Source organism: Symphodus melops (genome assembly GCF_947650265.1).
Source record: "Symphodus melops genome assembly, chromosome: 4".
In the NCBI taxonomy this organism is placed as follows: Eukaryota; Metazoa; Chordata; class Actinopteri; order Labriformes; family Labridae; genus Symphodus; species Symphodus melops.
The window spans coordinates 4495927-4515958 of NC_136694.1; the positions used below are offsets into that span (position 1 = coordinate 4495927).

Below are 20032 nucleotides of genomic sequence, written 5' to 3' on the forward strand. Positions count from 1 at the left end.
AAAAAAAGTCAGGATGGATGAAGAAGAGGAGATAAAAACGTTCAAAGAAATTTGTTGAAATATTTTTGTATTGTTCACATTTGATCCGAAGCGTTAGATAAATATCTGTTTGTTTGATTCACAGGTTGGATCAACGCCATCCTGACTCCTGTGGACTGCCTGGCGTTCTCCGGTCACTTCGTCCACAACCTGAGTGTTGAGATGCAGATGAGGTCAGTCCCTTTAGCGCCTCCTGCTGGGTGGTGTTCACTGGGCTGTCCTGGGTGCACTTTACATTTTTCCCCCCCAAATGTTTTTTGAAGTAGAGGATGAACAGCCTCTTTTATAAACAGACAAAGTGCACACGAGCCAATTAGACACAACAAAAAGAAACTGCAGCATATTTGACATATTAGAAGAAGGTTTACTGTGGAGAAGAAACAAGGAGTGAAGTGTAAAAAACGGAAAGTCGCCGGTTCAAATCCGACCTGTGGCCATTCGACTCTCTCTCTCTCCCTGATTTTTGAATCTTGAATGTCTTCTGAATAAAGGCATCAAAAGGTCAAAAATGAACCTTTAAACCATTTGAATAATAACAGAACAGAGCGAGAGAGAGAGTGAAATAAATAGGTCACATGTGTAAGCTTTTTCTTTCAGTCGTATGTTTTCGGATGTTTTAAATATCTGAAGTTCATTCTTCCCTCTATTTGACCTCTGAGTAGTTACATCTGTGAATAAAATGTAAAAAATCTAATGATTTATGAATAAATCAGCGTTAGACAGGGCACGGGTTAAATGTTTGACAAAAAAATACAAAAATATCTGAAGCTTAGAAAAGGACCAGTCTCATCCGTCCAACACGGACTTCAACACATCGCTCCTCGGACCTTGTCGGTTTGAGACGTGACCACGGGACTTCAATTCCCTCCAACCTATTTCTGAATTCTGAGCACCTGAGGATACCATGTAACATCCACAGTTTGCTGCTGTACAGCTGTTAGTGAATGCTCCACAGTGATTCGTTCAAATATCTGTTTCATTATGTGTTTCTTTTTTTTCCGCAGAGCGTACGAAATCGAGAAGCGGTTAAAGGTCAAAACTCTCACCCCCTTCCCGAACTTTGAGACGGCGTGCTGGTATGTGGGGCGACATCTGCTGGAGCGTTTCAAAGGTAAACTCATTCATCAGTTCGATATACTTCTACATTTTATTCATGCCTTAATGTGCGCTGTGTTAAAGTCAACCTCTTTGCTTTATTTAACTTTTCGTTTCTCCAGAAGAATGCACGAGAACACACAAACACTTCCAGAGATGATTTTTTTTTTCCTCCCCCTAGCCTCACATTTAGCATGTGGCTGCATGTCTGCTGCACAGATGAGGAGCTGGATGCTTGAATATTATTTCAGTCATTAAATCGGTGAATCGGCCAGCTCACAGATGATTAGCTTCAAAAGGTTTGGCCCAGCTAGAATCACTTGCTCCATTACAAGCCTGTGTTTAAACGGCTGGCGTGGGCCTGTTGTTTATGTTTCCACCATTTTCCGTGTGTGTGTGTGTGTGTGTGTGTGTGTGTGTGTGTGTGTGTGTGTGTGTGTGTGTGTGTGGTTCACACAGCTTTTTACCCACAAGGCTTTGCCATTAATGTACCATAATTCTTTTTAACTTCAAGGTCAGCTCTTTCAGTCTCCGTCCTCTGCCGGGGTATTTCTCTTCACATTATTAATAATTTCCTGTTTTGGTTTTAAATCTACTTCGGCCCAAACTCGGCAGTGATTGAAGTGATTGTGAGAGAGCACACAAAGAGAGTGAGGGGCATTAGCATGAACGGCGCAGTGAGTCAGAAAGTTAAAGAGTTTTGTTTGTGATTGTTTAGCAGCAGTGGCCTGTCTGATCTGCACAGGCTTAAAGACCTGTACCCTGTTTGTTTGTTGGGGGCCACACATCGATGCCCTGAAACAACACAGCACAGTCGGACAGTATGAAGTCTGCTCCCATTAAATCTCTGCTCTCCACACTGAACATCTTTTTTTTGTGTGTGTGTATGATCTCTGACAATTTAAAAGTCATATTTCATTCATGATCACATTTGCATTTCTTTTTCTGCAGGTTTACATAAAGCAAATAAGCAACCAGCCCCATATCTGGTACATGGTGCCAAAATCATCAATGGAGCCTTCAGAGCTTGGACTAAGAAACAGGTACGGACATGTCGGGGAATGTGTGTCCAATCAAAGCCGTTTTCACTTTTTCACTCCTGAAGAGGTTCATAAAGGAAGAGACTATCCCTGTCAGACGGGGGGGGGGGCTATAAGACATGACGTAGAGACACGCAGCCGAAGTGGTGTACCAAGCCACTGAGTCCGCTACACGACGCTGCGATGTGGCTGTTTGCCCTTACAGAAATAGTGCACGTGGTTTGATGGAATCACGATGCTAAAAAAAGGGCGGGATACAACATTCTGACCAACAGAAAACATTTTTACCATTACATGCACAGAGATCGTAGAGGTCACGTGTGTGTGCATCAATCACAAGGATTAAACATCACCACCTCTCCGACTCACTCGAGGTCAGTCCTCCATACTACATCCTGCTGCGTTCAAACATCAGCTCACTCGGACGTGCTGACGAAGGGTCAGGCAGGAGATTTCTGCAAATGTGAAATAAACCCTGTGAGACATTGTGAAACGTTTTGTGATATTTTTTTCGTTCATATTTTTCTGACAGGCTCTATTGGAACATGAAGATGAGCTTCCAGAGAACATGAAACCATCCCAGCTGATTAAGGATCTTGCCAAAGAGATCAGACTGTCAGAGGTATGTGGTTTTATCTCGGCACAAACACGATGAAGTCAGAATTGTTCATTTTAGATCTTGGTTTCCTAAAGTAGCTGTTAGAATCTATGGCTTCAATCTTTACTAATAAGACATTATACACAGGGGCTGTTTGTGGCCTAGTGGTTAGTTTGCATGCCAACGCTACAGTCCTGGTGGTGGGTGGCCCAGGTTCGATTCTCATCACCAGGTCACCATCTCTCTCTATCCTCTCTAATACAGGCATAAAAAGTCCCAAATAATGTCTTTATAAATCCTGCAGAGACACGTAGTTCTCCGAGGATGGACGCTTGATGGTTGCTTCACATTGAAATGTCAGCTGTAGAAATATTACATAATCTTATGACAGGGTACATTAGTGCTGCCTTAAAATGTTATGTAAGTTTATTGTAATGACTCTGTTGCGTTGTCTCTACATGAACCCAGGGGATAAACATTACATTAAGCTTCTGTGTTTGTAGCTTCAGCCTGCACATGGCTGTGTTCTTTTTTTTATTTTGTTAAAGGAAAAACGACCCCGAGGCCCGCCGTGCTCTGTTGGCTTTGTTACAGCAGTTAAAAAAACAAACTGTCCTACTTTCAGCATAAAGAACTAACAATGTGTAATTATTGTTAAAATATGCTGGGGGGGGGAGAAATGTGCTGCAAGAAACCACTCTGAGGACCTGATTTATAAAAACACCTTTTATGCAAAGTTGACAGGCAGAAAACACGTCAGAGGAGGAGGCCCAGGGTTTTTTGTCAGTGAAAAATGAAACAAAAATACTTTTTATTCACAAACAAACGATCGATATGTCGTTATGTTTGACTTTAGGGCAACATTATTTCCTTTCTATCCAAATATCTCTTTAGCGTTGGTGGTAACTGCGCCACAGTATTTATAAGGGCTGACAAACTTTCTGCTGATTATGACAACTATTCCACTTTTTTATGACCAAGAAATAAATAATCTGTAAATGAAGTTTAATAAAAGTCAATTAAAAGTTATAAATGCTATAATGAAGGGTTAAATCTGCGGCTCAGTCTGCAGCGTCACTTGGGCCGTCTCCTTCTTGAAAGAAAGCTTGCATCATATCTTTTGAGTCTTCGCATTAAACAGAAAACATATTCTATAGAAATATTAACCTGTGTTTGCTTTGGTCACTTCCTGTCAGCAGCTGACGTTTCCCCTCTCCAGCCTTGTCCTCACTCTCAGACGTTCGTAGTAAAAAGTAGGATTGAATAAAGGTTTCAGACTCTCTGTTCCAGCTGAGACACAGCTTATCTTCACTATCAGACCTAAAATAGTAGAACTCTGCAGAATAAGAGTAGAAGGAGTAATGGATGCTCACTTAGCTGCTATAATCCATTGAAGTGTTTCCCCCCCGATAGAGGAAAGCTCACTGTTTAACCCTTAAACTGCCAGAGTTCATTGTGGCTTCAACTGCTTTTGAGTTTATTGATGATGACGTTACTACTGCTCACTTTCAAGTTGTCTTTATTTCCAGAATGCCACAAAAGCCATTAAGAGTGAGCCCAGCATTAAGGTGCCAGTGGAGGAGCCGCCGTCGACCCACTCGGAGCCTGAAGAGCCCGTCTCCCCGGCCCACGTCCCCTCGCCAAGCAGAGAGAAAGGCCGAAAGAAAGCTTCCAAACCCCCGAAACCTCCCAAACCTCCCAAACCCCCGAAGATGCCCAAAGCCCCCAAACCCCCAAAGGTACCCAAGGTGAAGGAAGGAGGAAAGAAGAAAGCAAAGAAAGCCAAGGAGTCGTCGCCACCTCCCAAACCCTCCAGCTTTGCAGCTCTCGAGTCCCATGCAAAAGACATCTTGAGTAAAATGGACCAGCCGAAAAAGACGAAGGTGAGAAATGATGCATGTGCTCAGCATGAACAAGAAAGTGTTCTTGTCTTGATAAATAAATATGATAATCTTAGCTGTAACGTAATGCACGCCATCTTGATTAGCTTTGAGCAGAGAGCTTTATTCAGATGTGACAACATGCAGAACAGCCAGTCTAAATTGTGTCTTCACTGAATTCTGTCCGTTTCCAGGCTGTTAAAAATGTCCTGAGTATGTCAGAGAAGGAAATATCCAAGCAGAACAATGTGGACAAGTTTGAAATCAGAGAGCAGAATAAAAACAAGACAGAAGCAAAGTGGAAATATAAGGTAAGATCATTTCATCAGACAAAAAAAATGTCAGGGCCAAAAAAAACCATTGAAGGGAGAAGTAAAGAGGAGGCTTGGGAAGAGGAGGCGCAGCAGGGGTGAAGGTTAAAATCTGGACAGCTTAAGTGGTCTGGACACATCACTTCAAAGCAACCAGCAAAAAAAGAGGATGTGGCCCAAGTCACACATTTTTGTCTGTAATTGTTCAGAAACATCCACCAAACATCCCACTGTTTACTAAATGGAATAACGCCACGTCCATGTTCACTGTGTTCCATCTAAGTATTTACACATGGCCCTCAGACTCTGTTGTATAATCAATGCAGAGCAGCGGCGGAGGCTTTTTGTGAGGGCGGACGTTTGATTTTGTCGAGCGTGAGACATTAAAGAGCTTCGGTTTGTGTTTGCAGTGAGTGCGAGGGTCTCCGCCCCGCTGCTCCTTCGCATCAGGAACACACATAAGCATAAGGAGCGGAGACCCTCGGAGATGTTTACAGAGGTCACAGGGAGACCACGTCATCATCTCTTTAGATTTTTCTGCTGAGTCATTCTGAAAGTTCAGCCAGCTGAATGTGTGTGAAGCGTCAGTGTGGGGGCGTCACATGCCTTTCATTTAGGAGCTGAGGAGTGAATATTTGGAAACGTGTATTCTTGAATTTCACTTAATTTACACTGTCTGCTCCGTGGTGATTTACATGGCAGCTGTTTTGCATTCCTCTAAGCAGATTTGGTTTTGTCGAAATTGGGTCATAAAAAAAAAAAGTTACAAATGAAAAGATCTGTGGGGAGCAACAGTGGAATCATTTTTTTTCTTGATTAAATCTTTAATCGAGAAATTACATTTTTAACTTGAACTACACTTAGAAACAGCCTTTAGTACAAAGAAACTAAATGACTCAAAATGACATCCTGAAAAGCGTGAGGGCGACATAGTGTCCGAATATAAATGTGAAACAGATTCATCACAAACTCGACACTGAATTATTCTACTCACTAGGCTTAAATAATAGAAAATAAACGAGTGTTTGATGATCAGGTCAGACACCCGAGCTTTAAAGCTACACAATGTCTCCCTTTATTTCTTTACCTATATATCTTTTTGCTGTGATATTATTCAGGATTAATTCATGTCTGAAGTGAAAGTATCACCATAAATCTAATTTGTCCCTTTAGGCTCACCGTAGATAAGCTTCCTCAGTGTCTCCCTGTGATGGAGCAGAAGGACATTGCTGCATCTTTGAATGTCTTATTTCACTCAGCTGACGAGTCTAAAGTCACATTCAGCTGATGACATCACACGTTACCGTGCCTTTGAGCTGTTCTCATTTACTTTTTCATTTGATTAAGTTTACATGTCTTCTATTCCCGCATCTTGTTCATCACTTCATCTCCACTATTTCCAACTTTATTCACTGTCCTTTCTCTAGATAAAGACATTAAAAAAATCTTGAAAGAAAAAGTGCTACAAATTTTCAAAATAATGGACGTAATGGAATGTGACTTCATAGAGCTGAGCAGATGTTTTCTGTGGTTCTTCCTCTTATTCCCTCTTAGTTGTTTACCCCATTTCAAGAGTTATTTATATATTCAGCTTTAAGTCCTTTTTTAAATGCTGATACCAGGGCGCTGGTGGCCTGGTGAGGGGTCTGCACGCCCCATGTGCAGGGGCCGGGGTCCTGAAGGGGGAGCGGCCCAGGTTCAGGTCCGGCCTGTGGTTACATTCCTGCATGTTTCCCCACTCTCCACTTCCTGTCTCTACAATAGAGACATAGAAAAAAGAACCAAAATTCATCTTAAACAAAAAGTGCACGCACCGCTGTGTCTCTCAGTTAATGTTGTGTCAGCTCCTCTCGTGTCTCATCGGCTTGTTTCACCTTACAGAACAGTAAACCCGACTCTCTGCTGAAAATGGAGGAAGAGTGCAAGTTTGACAGAACGCCGCTGTCAGGCAATAAGGACAGATTCAGCTTCACTATGTCTCACAAGAAAACACTGGGGTATGTATGGAATGGCTGATTGCAGTAGAAAGGTTTCATGCACAGTCTTTGGAGAGGAGAGGGTGTTAGCCTTTTTCATGTGGTGTTTTTCTGATTATTATAGAGCTATGTGGCTATCAGCAGCGTATCCATTAGCGATAATTCAAGGACTCCTCAGTGTGAGTGCCTGGCCGAGCCTCACATCCCTCCCTGATATTCTCCTGTGGTTTCCTTTTCAGCTCCAAGGCGCTGAAACCACAGACCAACTCGAGTGTTTTTGGATCCTTACAAAACCTAAAAGAGGACAAAAGCAAGCCAGTGAGAGACGAGTATGAGTACGTGTCCGACGAGGGGGAGCTGAAAATCGACGAGTTCCCCATCAGGCGGAAAAAGAACACGGTCAAGAGAGATCAGTCCTGTGAGTTTCCCAGAAGTGTTCCAGTGCAGTGTTTGTATTCTAACTTTCTTCAAAGGGCTGGGTATCAAACCTGCACATGTTTCAGGTCTGAACCTTAAAATGTAATATTGTGAGTGCAGCATTAGGCTGCGCGGTGGTGCAGTGGTTAGCATTGTTGCCTCACAGCGAAGAAGTTCCTGCTTTCAAATCTCTGTCGTGTCGGCGTGTGTGGGCTCCGACTTCCTCCAGCAGTCCAGAGACTTGTTTGTTAGGTTCATTGGTGACTTTAAAAGAATGTCCACATGTGTGAGTGTGAGTGTGGCTGGTTGCCTGTCTCTACGTGAACAGTCCCGCCTCTCGCCCAATGACAGCTGGGATCGTCTCCAGCCGCCCTCACCAGCCCATACAGGCAAAGGCGGTAACGAGGATGGATGGATGCACGCAGCGTTGAGTGAACAAAGAGTTGAACATTGATGTCTAATGTTTGATCCAGATAATTATGTTTTCCTATTTCTTCTGACATGTTTCCTCCTCTTGTGTTTTAATGTCACACAAGTTGTTGACTGTCAATACTGACTTTTTAAATCACCATCATTCTTGAAGTGTCTGCATCCAAACTGACAAGATAATCCTCTGAATGATTTACACTCAATAGATTCTGCACAATGACACCTTTTCAAAATAAAAGTACATTTAGATTAGTAAATTGCATCCAGCTGCAGTCAGACTCGTAAAACAACGTCACCACCTTTTAGCTGACTGTTTCATCATCAACATTATACACTGTGTGTGTGTGTGTGTGTGTGTGTGTGTGTGTGTGTGTTTGGGGGGGTCAATAAAGTTTGTCTTATCTTATAAATGACACCTTCAGCTGAGTTTCAAACCGAAGTGCATTTATTTGAAGTCTTTGTTTTAATTTTTAATTTGCTTCTAGTCTCTACATTTTTCGGGGGGGTTGGAAATGACTTTCTACTGACTGATTGTTTTTTCTTTTAGTTTTGTCCGACATCAGAGAACCGATTCAACCAGCCAAGAAACCAAAGTTCCAACCCATGACGACTAAGGTAATACTGGCATGACATCCGCTCTGACTAATGACTTAATAGCTGCTATGTGAGGAACACATTCTTGATTGATAACTGTGTGTGCATGAAGAGTCAGCGGAGTCATTTCCTCTTCTGACCTGATTTAAGAGCTATGAATGATGTTTTCTCAGATTGCATGAACACGGACACTCTGCTGTCACAGATTTAAAATGTCACTTTGGTGTCGTTGAAATCAGCATAAGAAGTTCTCTGTGCTGTGGACGGCCACACACCGATGAATGCAGAAAGATTCCAGGTGTTCTTGTTTTTTATCTGTTCGAGGTCACACGTTGGAACAATGTCATGTTTTAGAGTTTCTCAGATCCAAGGCTGGGTCACTGAAATGGACCCAGATTCTCCAGACTCACCACGGCACACATTCATTTTGTGTCTGTCGTGTTTTGATGATTTTAGTAAATGTGCGCTAGTTTGCGATTATCTGAAGGCTTGTTTTGTCTTCATGTCTGAAACTACATTCCTAACTTTTTTTATTTATTTATTTAAGATTTGTTTTTGGGCTTTTAATGCCTTTATTGGAGAGACAGGACAGTGGAGAGAGTCAGAAATCAGGGAGAGAGAGATTGGGAATTTTCATGCTAAACAGCTAGCCACAGGTTGGATTCAAACCTGGGCCGCTCGCACACTCACCACTGCACCACCAGCACCCAGTCCTTCATGTTGAAGTCGGTCTGAGGGGGCTTCAGTTACTTCACTTTAAAGCCCCCTCTTCTTAGGCCGAAGTGATGTAAGACAGAATCCTTCATAAAACAGCATAAGGAACATTAAGAAGAGTAAAAGAGATCTAACAACATAAATCAAGGCAATACATCTCCAAAAGAAGGAGAGAGTGGAAAAAAAAGAGCTCACAGATTAAGAGTCCTCGGGTTGTCTTGGTAACATTGAATAAAAAAAAGGAACCCGGTCATTAGAAATAAGTAATTAACAAGCAGAGAAGGGAATCACTCCAGTCCAGAAGAGTCCCATTCAGAACAAACAGAGTGCAGATATCTTAAACAACAGGCTGCATGGTGGTCGTGGTTTGTGGTGTTGCCTCACAGCAAAGAGGTTCCTGGTTCAAATCCCTGTCTGACAGGAGCCTCTATGTGTAGGGTTCTCTCCAGCTTCCTCCCACAGTTCCAAAGACATGTTCGTTAACTGGTGACTCTAAAAACTCTCTAAATCTCAGCCCTGTGATTGGTTGGTCCAGGGTGTGCCCCGCCTCCCGTCCAATGACAGCTGGGGTCAGCTCCAGCAACGGCAACTTTGTCTTAGAAACGTGTATGGATCTGAACTGTCCTCTTCACCGTGTCTCTCATGTCTCTTCCTACCATCAAAGAGTGTCGAGTCCTCAGACGAAGAGACTCTGCACATCGACACGGAGGCCAAGCCTGAGGTCAAAAGTCGCAACTCCAAGGTGAAGAAAAAGGGCGGCAGTGCCGCTGGGATTCTTGACCTGCTGCAGGCGAGCAAGGCAGTGGGTGGGATCGACTACAGCACCAACAGGTAGACTTGACCCCCCCCCCCCCCCCCCCCCCCCGCTAATTCTTCACTTCATTTCCCTCAACGCCAATTGAACTCTTACACGTAAACACACTACAATACACGGGCAGCGTTACTCTGTAAATGGCTCCCACTGGACCTCTTGTCTTCACGGTACATGCACTTGAAGACGTTTGCTCCTTAATGGGGCAGCTCACTGACAAACAAACGGCCGGCTCAACGATAGTATAATTGGATGAAAAAGATTAATTTGATATCTTGGCTTGGAGCTGAAAAATTAGGCAACAACTGAAGCAACAGTTTAGGTGGAATCTGTCAGCAGTTTGTGTAAAGTCAGTGTTTGTTTCGTGCTGCCTTCATCTATCAAACCATGTTTGGCTCCAGGCTCTTCCCTTCGCCTTCTCGCTGTTTGCTGTTTCGTTCGGCTCTTGATGGTCTATTTCCACCACACTGAAAGCTACAAATGAGCAATGAAAGAAGGAAGGAAAACTTTGGCAGAAATATGTTAATTTCTCAAATGGTTTTGGGGCTTTGAAGAGGAACGTCTGTGGGTGTGGGAAGTGAACCACCACGTGTGTGTGATAGTCACTTCAGGCCCAGCTGCTACGAGGTGGATGTGTGTTTTGATTCTTGAAGTAATCAGATGTCCGTGGAGTTGATAAAGTTGGACACTTTATTTCTATATTTTGCAGCTGTTATCATTTAGGATAACAGTGACTAATAGCCCTGGAGCTCATTGATTTCTCTCACTCTTCTCCTCTGCCGGCGTGTCGACTGCTGTGTAATGGCTGTATTGTTGTGTATTTTTTATTGACGTACTTACAGTCAGCCACCTGCATCTCCCAGCACACAGGAGGCCATTCAGGGCATGCTGTCCATGGCCAACCTGTCGTCTTCAGACAGCTTGCAGCAGCCGTGGAGCAACAGCCAGTCCAAAAACAATAGCCAGTCGAAGAGCAACTCGCACGGCTCCCAAGGCGGCAAGAAGTCGAGCGGCGGCGGCGGAGGCGGCAGCAACGGCAAGCGGCCCAACAAACGGCTCCCGAAGAAACCCAGGAAGAGCAGCAGTATTGAGAGTCTGGACTACGATGACGACCAGGATCACATGGACGCGTGCTTCAAGGACTCTGATTATGGTAAGCAGTCAAAGCCGACTCCTCCCTCCTCTTCCTCTTTTATTTACCTTTTTAAAAAAAGTGGTCGATGGTCGGAGCCGGCCCAGGTCAGGGCGACCATCACAGGCTCATTATCTGAGCTAATAATTATCTGCCCTGCCCGGTTCTTACCGCTGCTAACAGGTGCTGATGGATCAACACGCGGCTCTTTATTTCCAAAGTTTGGCCTGGATGGTTCCATTAGGAGGAGATGATATGGATGATGTTTATTTTCCGTGCAGTCATTCCAATCCTTTCGTGCTGCTCCAATTTGTTTTTTCTTCTTTAACATTTTCTTTGTGAAGCCCGTCCAAACACATCTGTGCGGACCCTCCCAGCTTGTTAATAAGACATTAACACCAGTTATTTCACGGGCTTTTTGAACTTCTAATTGGTGTCTACTTAGTTGTGCGTCGCACGAACATTCATGCAAATCTTCATGGGACTCTTTTGTTCTTCTGTAAACAGGCTTTTTTTTTTTTTTTTTTTTACCTTGATCAGCTAATTATCAGTTTTCAAAAGCTCTGGGTTGGAATGGTTGTTAAGGCAGACAGAGGAAGTCCACAGCTGTCTCCCAGCTGTCCTGCATGCTGTCACTGGAAACTTCCGACATGTTGGATGCACAGGGAGCAGAATTACGTGCTCCTAAGTCACAGTCCATGCTCAACATATGTGCAAATAATGACCATGTGATGGTGCATGTTTTCCACATCCTCTCAGTGAAGGCCTTTACATGCATGACACGTCAGTAATCTGCGCCACCTTTGATTTCAGTTTACCCCTCGCTGGAGTCTGAAGAGGATAATCCTGTGTTCAAATCCAGATCGAAAAAACGGAAAAGCAGCGACGACACTCCTTACAGCCCGACAGGTAAATACTGGGATTGTGGATTAAAGGTGTGTAACGTTTAGTTGATAACCCCAATGACCCACTCTGTCCTTGTCGTCACAGCCCGGGTAGGACCCTCGGTTCCTCGACAGGAGCGACCTGCGAGGGACGGAGCCAGAGTGGCGTCCATAGAGACGGGGCTGGCAGCAGCTGCAGCAAAGCTGTCTCATCAGGTACGTCGTGATAGTGGAGTTTACATGAAAGACTTACTGCTTCTAGAAGAATGGCTCAATAAAACAACATGTGTCATTAGGAGGAGCAGCAGAAAACCAAGAAGAAGAAGAAAAGTACCAAAAAGAAGGCAATAGTAATGGAGGAGCCCCAGAGAATCTCTCAGGACAGTAGCTCGCCGGATCACAATCTGGACTCCCACGACAGCAGCCCGATAGACCACGAGTTCAACTCCGGCACGGGCAAGTCGCCGGGAGGCCCGCAGCCTATGGCGCCGGGGGTTTTCCTCAGCCACAGGCGGCCGTCCATGTCTTCTCCCAACAACAGCAACAACTCCTCGAGCACCAACAGCAGCAGCATGCCCAAGGGAGACCGAGGGGGGTCAGCGGAGGCCAAAGGTGAGTCGTGACGATACCAGGATGAATATCAGATTATCAATGTAAATGTGTTTAGAAGCTGTTAACCCTTTACAGGGCACTCATTAAAATACTTAAAATTCAAAAATTCAACCTCATAGTGTTATTCAAGGACATAACAGAAATGCATTTCTGTTATAACATTTTTTTTAAATTGTAATAAACATTGACAAAGTTTCCATATTTGGTTCAAATGCCACAATAGCAGGATCAGTGACATAGGGTGATCTCTTCTGATTGGCTGAGTGAGAATCACATGCTTCTCCACCTTATTGATGTGCAGAAGAGTGGCCATATGTAATGTTTGTGGAAATTACCAAAAATAGTCTCTTGCCCTATAAAGGGTTAATATGAGATTATCAATGTAAGGAAATAAGTTTAGAAACTGTTCGGTCAATTTCTGACATTTTGCTAGAAGGGGACTACCTGTCGTCGGTTAATGCTATATGGGGGTCCCTGGAAAAGTGTGGGGACCCCATGCTTGAATCTAATCCATGCTAGCAGTGAGGTGTAAGTGATGGTTATGTAAACTGCCATGTTGGTCCAGGCTTTACTGGTAATACGTAGCGTTTAATTACCATTATCATAGAATGAACAGTCACTGTTACACTGCTGTGTTACACCACTTCCTCTTGCTGCCAGCCGGTGGCAGTAATGGGTCAAGAATGTGATGCTTTCAGACATGCATGCTTTAATACTTCCTACGTAGATTTTCTTTTTTGAAGTAAAGAGGAGTGAAAACTGCGGGGGTAAAATGTTTGAGAAGTAACACTGGGAGCTTTATCACTCCAGCTGGACTTCATATCTTATCTGCTGTCTCTTCTTCTTCCCTTCACAGCTAAACGGCTAAAGAAAGGCATGGCAACAGCCAAACAGAGACTTGGAAAGATTTTAAAGATCCATAGAAATGGAAAGCTTCTCCTGTAGCACGCAGCAGACTGCTGTAGGACTGGGAACTCATGAGCTGGGTCCATCCCAAACTCAGCCCGCGTTCACTGAATAAAGCCAACAATGAGGAGAGGAAAGAGAAACAGAAAATCATGCATTTTTTCAATTTCTAAGAAGAACATCACTCAAATAGGTTTTTGCCTCTACTTATACTTTATAACTTTCAGATATTGAAGTGTACAGAACCTACTATAAATATTTTTTAAGAGAACATGTCTCATTTTACTACAGCTGTCCGTTTATCAGGGGTTGCTAAACATGAAGTAGAAGTACATTGCAGTCATTCCAAGATTTTTGAAAGTATCCCTTGCATGTATTCAGTTGCATGTGCGCTTGGGTCAGGGTTCGGGGGATTTTACACATTAATTCCTACATAATGGATGCAGCTTATCATTGCCGCACTGACAATGCACGGCTTGAAACCAAGAAAGAAAAATGGCCTCCATTCTCCGGTTTGAATTGGTGTCGAGTCAAGCATTTATTTCTTTACGTCAACACTTATGTTGCAGAGCACTATCAGCGCTGGTGTTTATTTATTTGCGTTGTTATATATATATATATATATATATATATATATATATATATATATATATAGGAAGGAGATATATATAGAATTTAAATATAGGAAGGGAGATTTCACGCCACAATTGTGAAGCACAAATCGTATCAAACAGCAGCAGGTCAGGACGAGTCCCGCGGTTTCAAAGTGTGGCTCCCGTGGGACAGGATGATGACGCCTGCTGAACAGGATTGTGTGGATTTGGACATGAACAGCATGGGAACCTTGTAGCTAATGATAAGCCTCATCCATGTCAGGTCTGCAGTTACATGGGGATACTTTCTCTCTTCTTTTGCTCTCACAGGCAGCACCGACACCTTCCACTCCTCTCTCTGCATTTTTGTGGCTTCACACAGTACAGTATGTAGAATGTAGCTTGTACATAGCCTTTTTAATTACGACTTTTTCTATCCTTTTATCCCCTTTAGGCTTAAGTCTACATTTTTACCTGTTGTGCTAATTATGTAAAATTAATATATATATTAATTTTACATAATTAGCACAACTGGTAAAAATCTAGACTTATATATATATATATATGGTTATACATTATAGTCCTCATTTTGGAACTTTGATTGAGTTCTTTTGAATTGCAGAGAGTTCTTTTCTTTTCAGTCCAGTCCTTAGATTGGGAGGTGTTGCCTGGAGAACAACTGAAGACGTAATACATTTTATTGTCATATGGCCTTACATACACAAAGCTAATTGTATTGTGATTCTGTTTGAACAAGAGATGAAGCTTTGGGAGTGTAAATTATATAAAAAGGAGAAGAAAAATCAAGAAAAAAACAAACAAACACTTAAAGTTTCTATGACCAGCCTCTTGTTCGAGTTCTAGTATCCTGAAGGGTTTCGGAATTATTTTACTAGCACCTTGTGAAGTGTTTATGTGTCAGTGATGTAATTTATTAATGTTTGTAGCTTTTTATACTTGTACAATTCTTAAGAGTTTTTTCTTTGGAATATTTCATGAACTTGTGAAATGACACTTAGCAAACTATTTTTTGTTTTTTATGTTTTGTTTTTTTTCGGAGGGGGGGGGACGTTTCTTCCTCTTGGTTTGTGGATGTATGTGTCGAGGGGAGGGGCGGGGGGATCATGACCATGTTACACGCTCGAATCTACGTAAGCAAACTTTTTTTTTTTTTTTTTTTAAACCTCCATTCTGTCTTCATTCAATGTCTATGGTATCATGATAAAAGAGTTCCCCATGTGACATGTTATCATCACCATTATTATTGTTCATATTATCATTATAAGCGACTGCGTCCATCACACTGATTTTTATTTCGGTCCGGACATTTTCACAGCGTTACGTGTGCTCCATACAGCCGCAGTGTTTGAGTCAGACGTGTAAACCACGTGTCCACAGATACAGTATGACATGCACTCCGATCAAACCCTGCCGTTAGGACATACTGTATTGTTCAGGTTATTTTTTTTTGTTTATTTGTACAACATGTGTGTTTTCGTTGTTGTGGTTTATTTTTCTATGTCTGACTTATTAAATGCATCCACTGTGCCAGGACAGTGAATGATACCTGTTGTAGCTGTCTTCCCTCACTGTTATTTACAGTACTAGTAAGTATTTACAATCCTTTTTGACCTGAAACTATATTTTTCTGTATTTAGACGATTCTGTTTGAGATCATGGCTCACTTTTTTAAGACATTAAGAGGAAAATGGCAGACTCCGAGGAGCAAACATATTGTTATTGAATGATATGATTGTCCGCCTTGTTTACTTTTGCAATACAGTTACTGTGGAAAACCTTCGTTGTAATGTGTTCCTCCTCCACTTTGCAATGTGAAGGCTTCTGTGGTGACCACGACTAAACATGTTTGTTTTTTCCTGCTCCACATTGTCATGTTTTGTAGTCGCTTCAGATCCAGCACCACACTGATCACAATCCGGCTTCTTTTCTCTTCCTTTTTTTCAACACATCAATCAAGCCAAGCTTTTAGCTGCTGGACTCACTTTGGGCTCTTCGCCTCCTGGAGCTGTAGCAGCTGCTTTAGCCAAGTCATTAATTAAAACCAAGCCAAAGTCAACTCCATTAAAAATGTATAAACGTTGAATCGCTCTAAAGAGGTCAGTGTTTTGACTCGAGAACGCCCTCTCACCATTCAGAGCAGGTGTTGCAAAGTTTAAATAAGTAATACACTGAATGTATATCTGAGCTACTGACACAACTGCATGTGGCAGAGACGAGCTGTTCTGAACACTTCACCGTGTTTCTATCTCAAGGTTGGTTTCTCAAAGTGTTTCTGAAGGAGGATGAAGGACACATTAGGAGGATTTTTGTTTTTTAGATTTTGTGATTAAAGTCATACACTTTCGATAATAAACTCATATTTATCATAAGAAAGTCGCAACAGAAGAAATGGATGAATTTACGAGATTAATGTCATACATTTAGGAGGGTAAAGTCCTTATTTTAGTCTGTAGTTTTCTCAGAAGAGCCGCAGCTGTTTGAAAATGAGGAGTGTCGTGTTATACGTTAGTAAAGGTTTCACAAATGAGATAATTCCTCGTGTCATCTGTAACTCACACTGACTGAGTGTTAACTGAGCTGCTTTACTTGTGCAGACATAAACCACACTTAAGATTGTCGTAAAATATCTGGACCCTGAAAAGAAACTGAGGCTTTTCTGAAGAAAGAACCACACTGACTTCAAGGAAACTGTCTCTGTCGTGGCGGAGGAAGAAGGCTTTAAGAGTTCCCCTCTCATCATCTTCCTCTGATAGGCTACAAACTATCAGAGGAATCATTTTAACCATAGCTTATTTAAAGTGATCCACAAATGTAAGAGCTGATCTTTTTCAACGTAACACTGTCGTACTTATTAAACATGAAATAATCTCTAGAAAGTAATGAGGACTAGAAAGAACATGAGGTTCTTCAAATACCACGCAAAAAGAAAACACACTCCAGTGCTTATGTTGTTTTATTAGCCACTAGTTAAACGTTTTATAGGCAGAGGGTTACATGATTTTTTACAAAGGGGAACTGTGAGCCTTTTATCTGAGGGCAGAAACTCGTACTCTGCATGTAGAACATGTGATGGGTCACTTACAATCTTATTAGCTTGCCTTAGAGTAGCTGGTTCAAAATCAATCAGCGGGGATGTGTGATGTCTAGCTCCCATTATTCCCCGTGCAGTCTGAATCAGTCCAGTCAGTTTGGTTTTTAACTGCACAGACAGGTTGATAGCAGACCGTACCCGACGAGGCTCTTGAAAATTGATTGAAAAATAAAAGACATTTCTCATCAACAATACTGGAGATTGTCCTCGGCCTGCAGAAGCAACCGGATCACTTTAAAGCTCTTCAGCAACAGCAAATTCATGCCACTAGATGGAGTCCAAAAATATATAAATCTTATACCTGATGCATGTTTATAAGATAGCTTACAGCATGATGTCCAAGCTGATCAAAGCTGAAGGATTCAGCTTCGCGAGCAGAGCATATTTAGACTGTTTTCCTGAGAGGTTTGACAATTTAAAAAGCTTTTCATTCACATTCGGATTCTTTCCAGTTTTTAAAAAAGTCAATGACATCCAGATTGAATCCACATAGTTACACAGAAGAATGAAAAAGTACTTCTAACAAAACAAGTGTGAACATCAACGAGGAGATTATAAGAGAATTAGTCACAGCACATAATAAATTACAATCTCCAACAAAAATAACTCAATTAAGTCTTAGTTTAAAGAGTAATTAGAGATAAAGGGACGTGGTAAGGCCTTCATGCTCTACACAGCTTGTTCCCTTGTAATCCCGGCCTTAAAACATCTGGACACCATCGATATCACAAAGAATGAAAAGTGTGCAGTGTTCTTCATGGGATTCTACATTTCTCTTACTGGATTTTTTCAATTTAAATTGTAAATCTGTGTGTGTGTGTGTGAGTGAGTGAATCAGGTCTGCAGGGGGGAGTCAGTGAAGCCGTGCAGCTGTTAAAGGTCGTGACCTTGCTTCCACCCTGGTTAGCATCAAAGTGAGTTGTTATTGTTAGCTAATTGTTAACACAAGAACGTGAAGTGCTCCGGCTTCAGCAAATGAAACAATCACATAATTTGTCCTCTTAGGGACGTTTTCACACACAGACATGAAAGGGAGCTCACACCGGGACGAGAGCGGGACAAAACCACGGCAGACTGAAGTGACATGACTCTTAATCAGAGAATGATTTCAGAAAAATTCAACGTTTTGTTAAAAGCATGGAGATAAACTTCAGGAGAAATGGGGTCAGAAACAACTTTCATTCAACATGAAGTGTTTCTGTATGATGTGAGCAAGAAGTTGATATTCTTGTAAAATTCCATAGATGTCCATTTTTTTCTATTTAAATTGCTGACATTGAATATGATTAGTGGACAATGCAACATAGAAAAAAGTCAGTTGACTGACTCAATGATTGAAGAACTATATTTTTAGAAATTTCCTGAATCAATAGATTTACATTTTAATAAGGACTGTCAGCATTAATCGTCATTAAATAATGTCTGAAATAAAAGTAAGCTTCTTTTTTTTTACAAGTGGTTAATGCTATTTTGTCCCTTTCGATGCACCGTAGATGAGCCTCGTTGGTGTCGTCCTGCAGTCACAGTGATGGAAAAGAAGACATGCATCTTTGAATGTCTCATTTCACTTTATTTTACATTTATTATCCCTTTAAAAAACTCTCTGAGAGCTGAGCTGACGACTCCAAAGTAAGATCGACCTCATGATATCAAACACCTTAACTGTTCCTTTGAGCTGTTTTCATTAACTTCTTGATCCGTAACGAGTTTCTTTTTCCAATGAAAGAAAAGAAATAAAAGCAATTGCTTTCTTAATTCCAAAAAACATGTATTTTTTAAAGTGGTTGAGTTAGCAATTAATTTAGATTTCAAAGAAATAAAATCATTTGCCAGTACTAATTTTACAGCTTACAAAAGAAATCACTGCAGAGACAGATTTAGTTTTTGACTAAACATTAATACAACACATTTCCAGACACATGAGCGGTCATGAAACGCACAGACAGACTGTGAACTACGAATACAAGTGATCTTATGAACTCAGCTGTAAACTCATATCAATAGTTCCATGCAGCAGTGTGTGCACACAAACGCATCATTAAATGGGAAAGAGGCAAAGAGTAAAGTGGAAAGGAATCAATGTAAGGAGCCAGACAGCCGAGTGGTTTTGTCTTGCCCCCCCGTGAACAGAGGCTGTAGTCTTCTTTGGAGTGGTCGTGGGCTCGAATCCGACCGTGGTTACCAACTCTCTCCCAACATTTCCTGACTCTCTTTGGAGTCCTATCCACCAAAGGCAAAAAGGGCAAAACTTAAAAAAATAAAATAAAAGAATATGTATCATATATAAATATCTATTCATAATGAACAGAATTTGCTAAAATGATACGATGGAAGAAGGACAGTGAGGGCATTATATATTTGTTTTGCAGTGTAGCTGAAACAAAATGGACGATCAATAAAAAAAAATCCATATTTTTTCTTTTTTTCAATTCCAATTCCCTGAACACTTTCTCCTCCATCCTCCTCGTGTTTTTTTGTCAGTTCCTCCGCTGCAGTCGTTCCCCAGGAAAGGGCAAGTGGGATCACAATTTAAACGTCAGAGTATTAAAAACAATGCCTGCAGAGTGTTACAGTCTAACTGCATTCATGGCCATGTTGCACTCTCTAGTGATCACAGATGTGAATGGGCTGCCCTCGGTTGCTTTGAACACCCTTCGGTCCTGTGTGAGATTCCCAAGTGGTCAAGAGAAACGTGCCATGTGAGAGATGTCTTAATTACACAGGAATGTCAGGTTAAGCTTTGCCTTTGTGTGGCCGTGCACTGATACAAGTTGCTGAAAGTTTTTTTTTGTCCTTTCCCTCATCGCTCTGCCTTTTATTCATCCCATTCTTCCGAGTGCAGGCCTGTCGTTAGTAATCACGCTGATTCCTCTGCCAACAGATTGGTAA

At 41.9% G+C, this 20032-nt stretch overlaps 1 protein-coding gene across 3 annotated transcripts in view; it reads left to right on the forward strand.

Moving 5' to 3' along the window:
* phf2 (PHD finger protein 2) overlaps positions 1–15916 on the forward strand; it is a 36202-nt gene extending 20286 nt beyond the window's left edge. Inside the window, exons 8-22 of one of the 3 annotated variants that reach the window (XM_079341121.1) lie at positions 125–212; positions 1044–1150; positions 2086–2177; positions 2707–2796; positions 4302–4655; positions 4847–4963; positions 6845–6960; positions 7179–7357; positions 8333–8400; positions 9758–9924; positions 10768–11057; positions 11850–11945; positions 12027–12136; positions 12217–12532; positions 13389–15916. In XM_079341121.1, coding sequence (XP_079197247.1) covers positions 125–212; positions 1044–1150; positions 2086–2177; positions 2707–2796; positions 4302–4655; positions 4847–4963; positions 6845–6960; positions 7179–7357; positions 8333–8400; positions 9758–9924; positions 10768–11057; positions 11850–11945; positions 12027–12136; positions 12217–12532; positions 13389–13477 — 2279 coding nt within the window. In that variant the 3' untranslated portion in view covers positions 13478–15916. Of the gene's footprint in view, positions 1–124; positions 213–1043; positions 1151–2085; positions 2178–2706; positions 2797–4301; positions 4656–4846; positions 4964–6844; positions 6961–7178; positions 7358–8332; positions 8401–9757; positions 9925–10746; positions 11058–11849; positions 11946–12026; positions 12137–12216; positions 12533–13388 lie in introns of all 3 variants that reach the window. The other 2 variants (XM_079341123.1, XM_079341122.1) reach the window with 2 other exon arrangements.
* The last annotated feature ends 4116 nt before the right edge of the window (positions 15917–20032 follow it).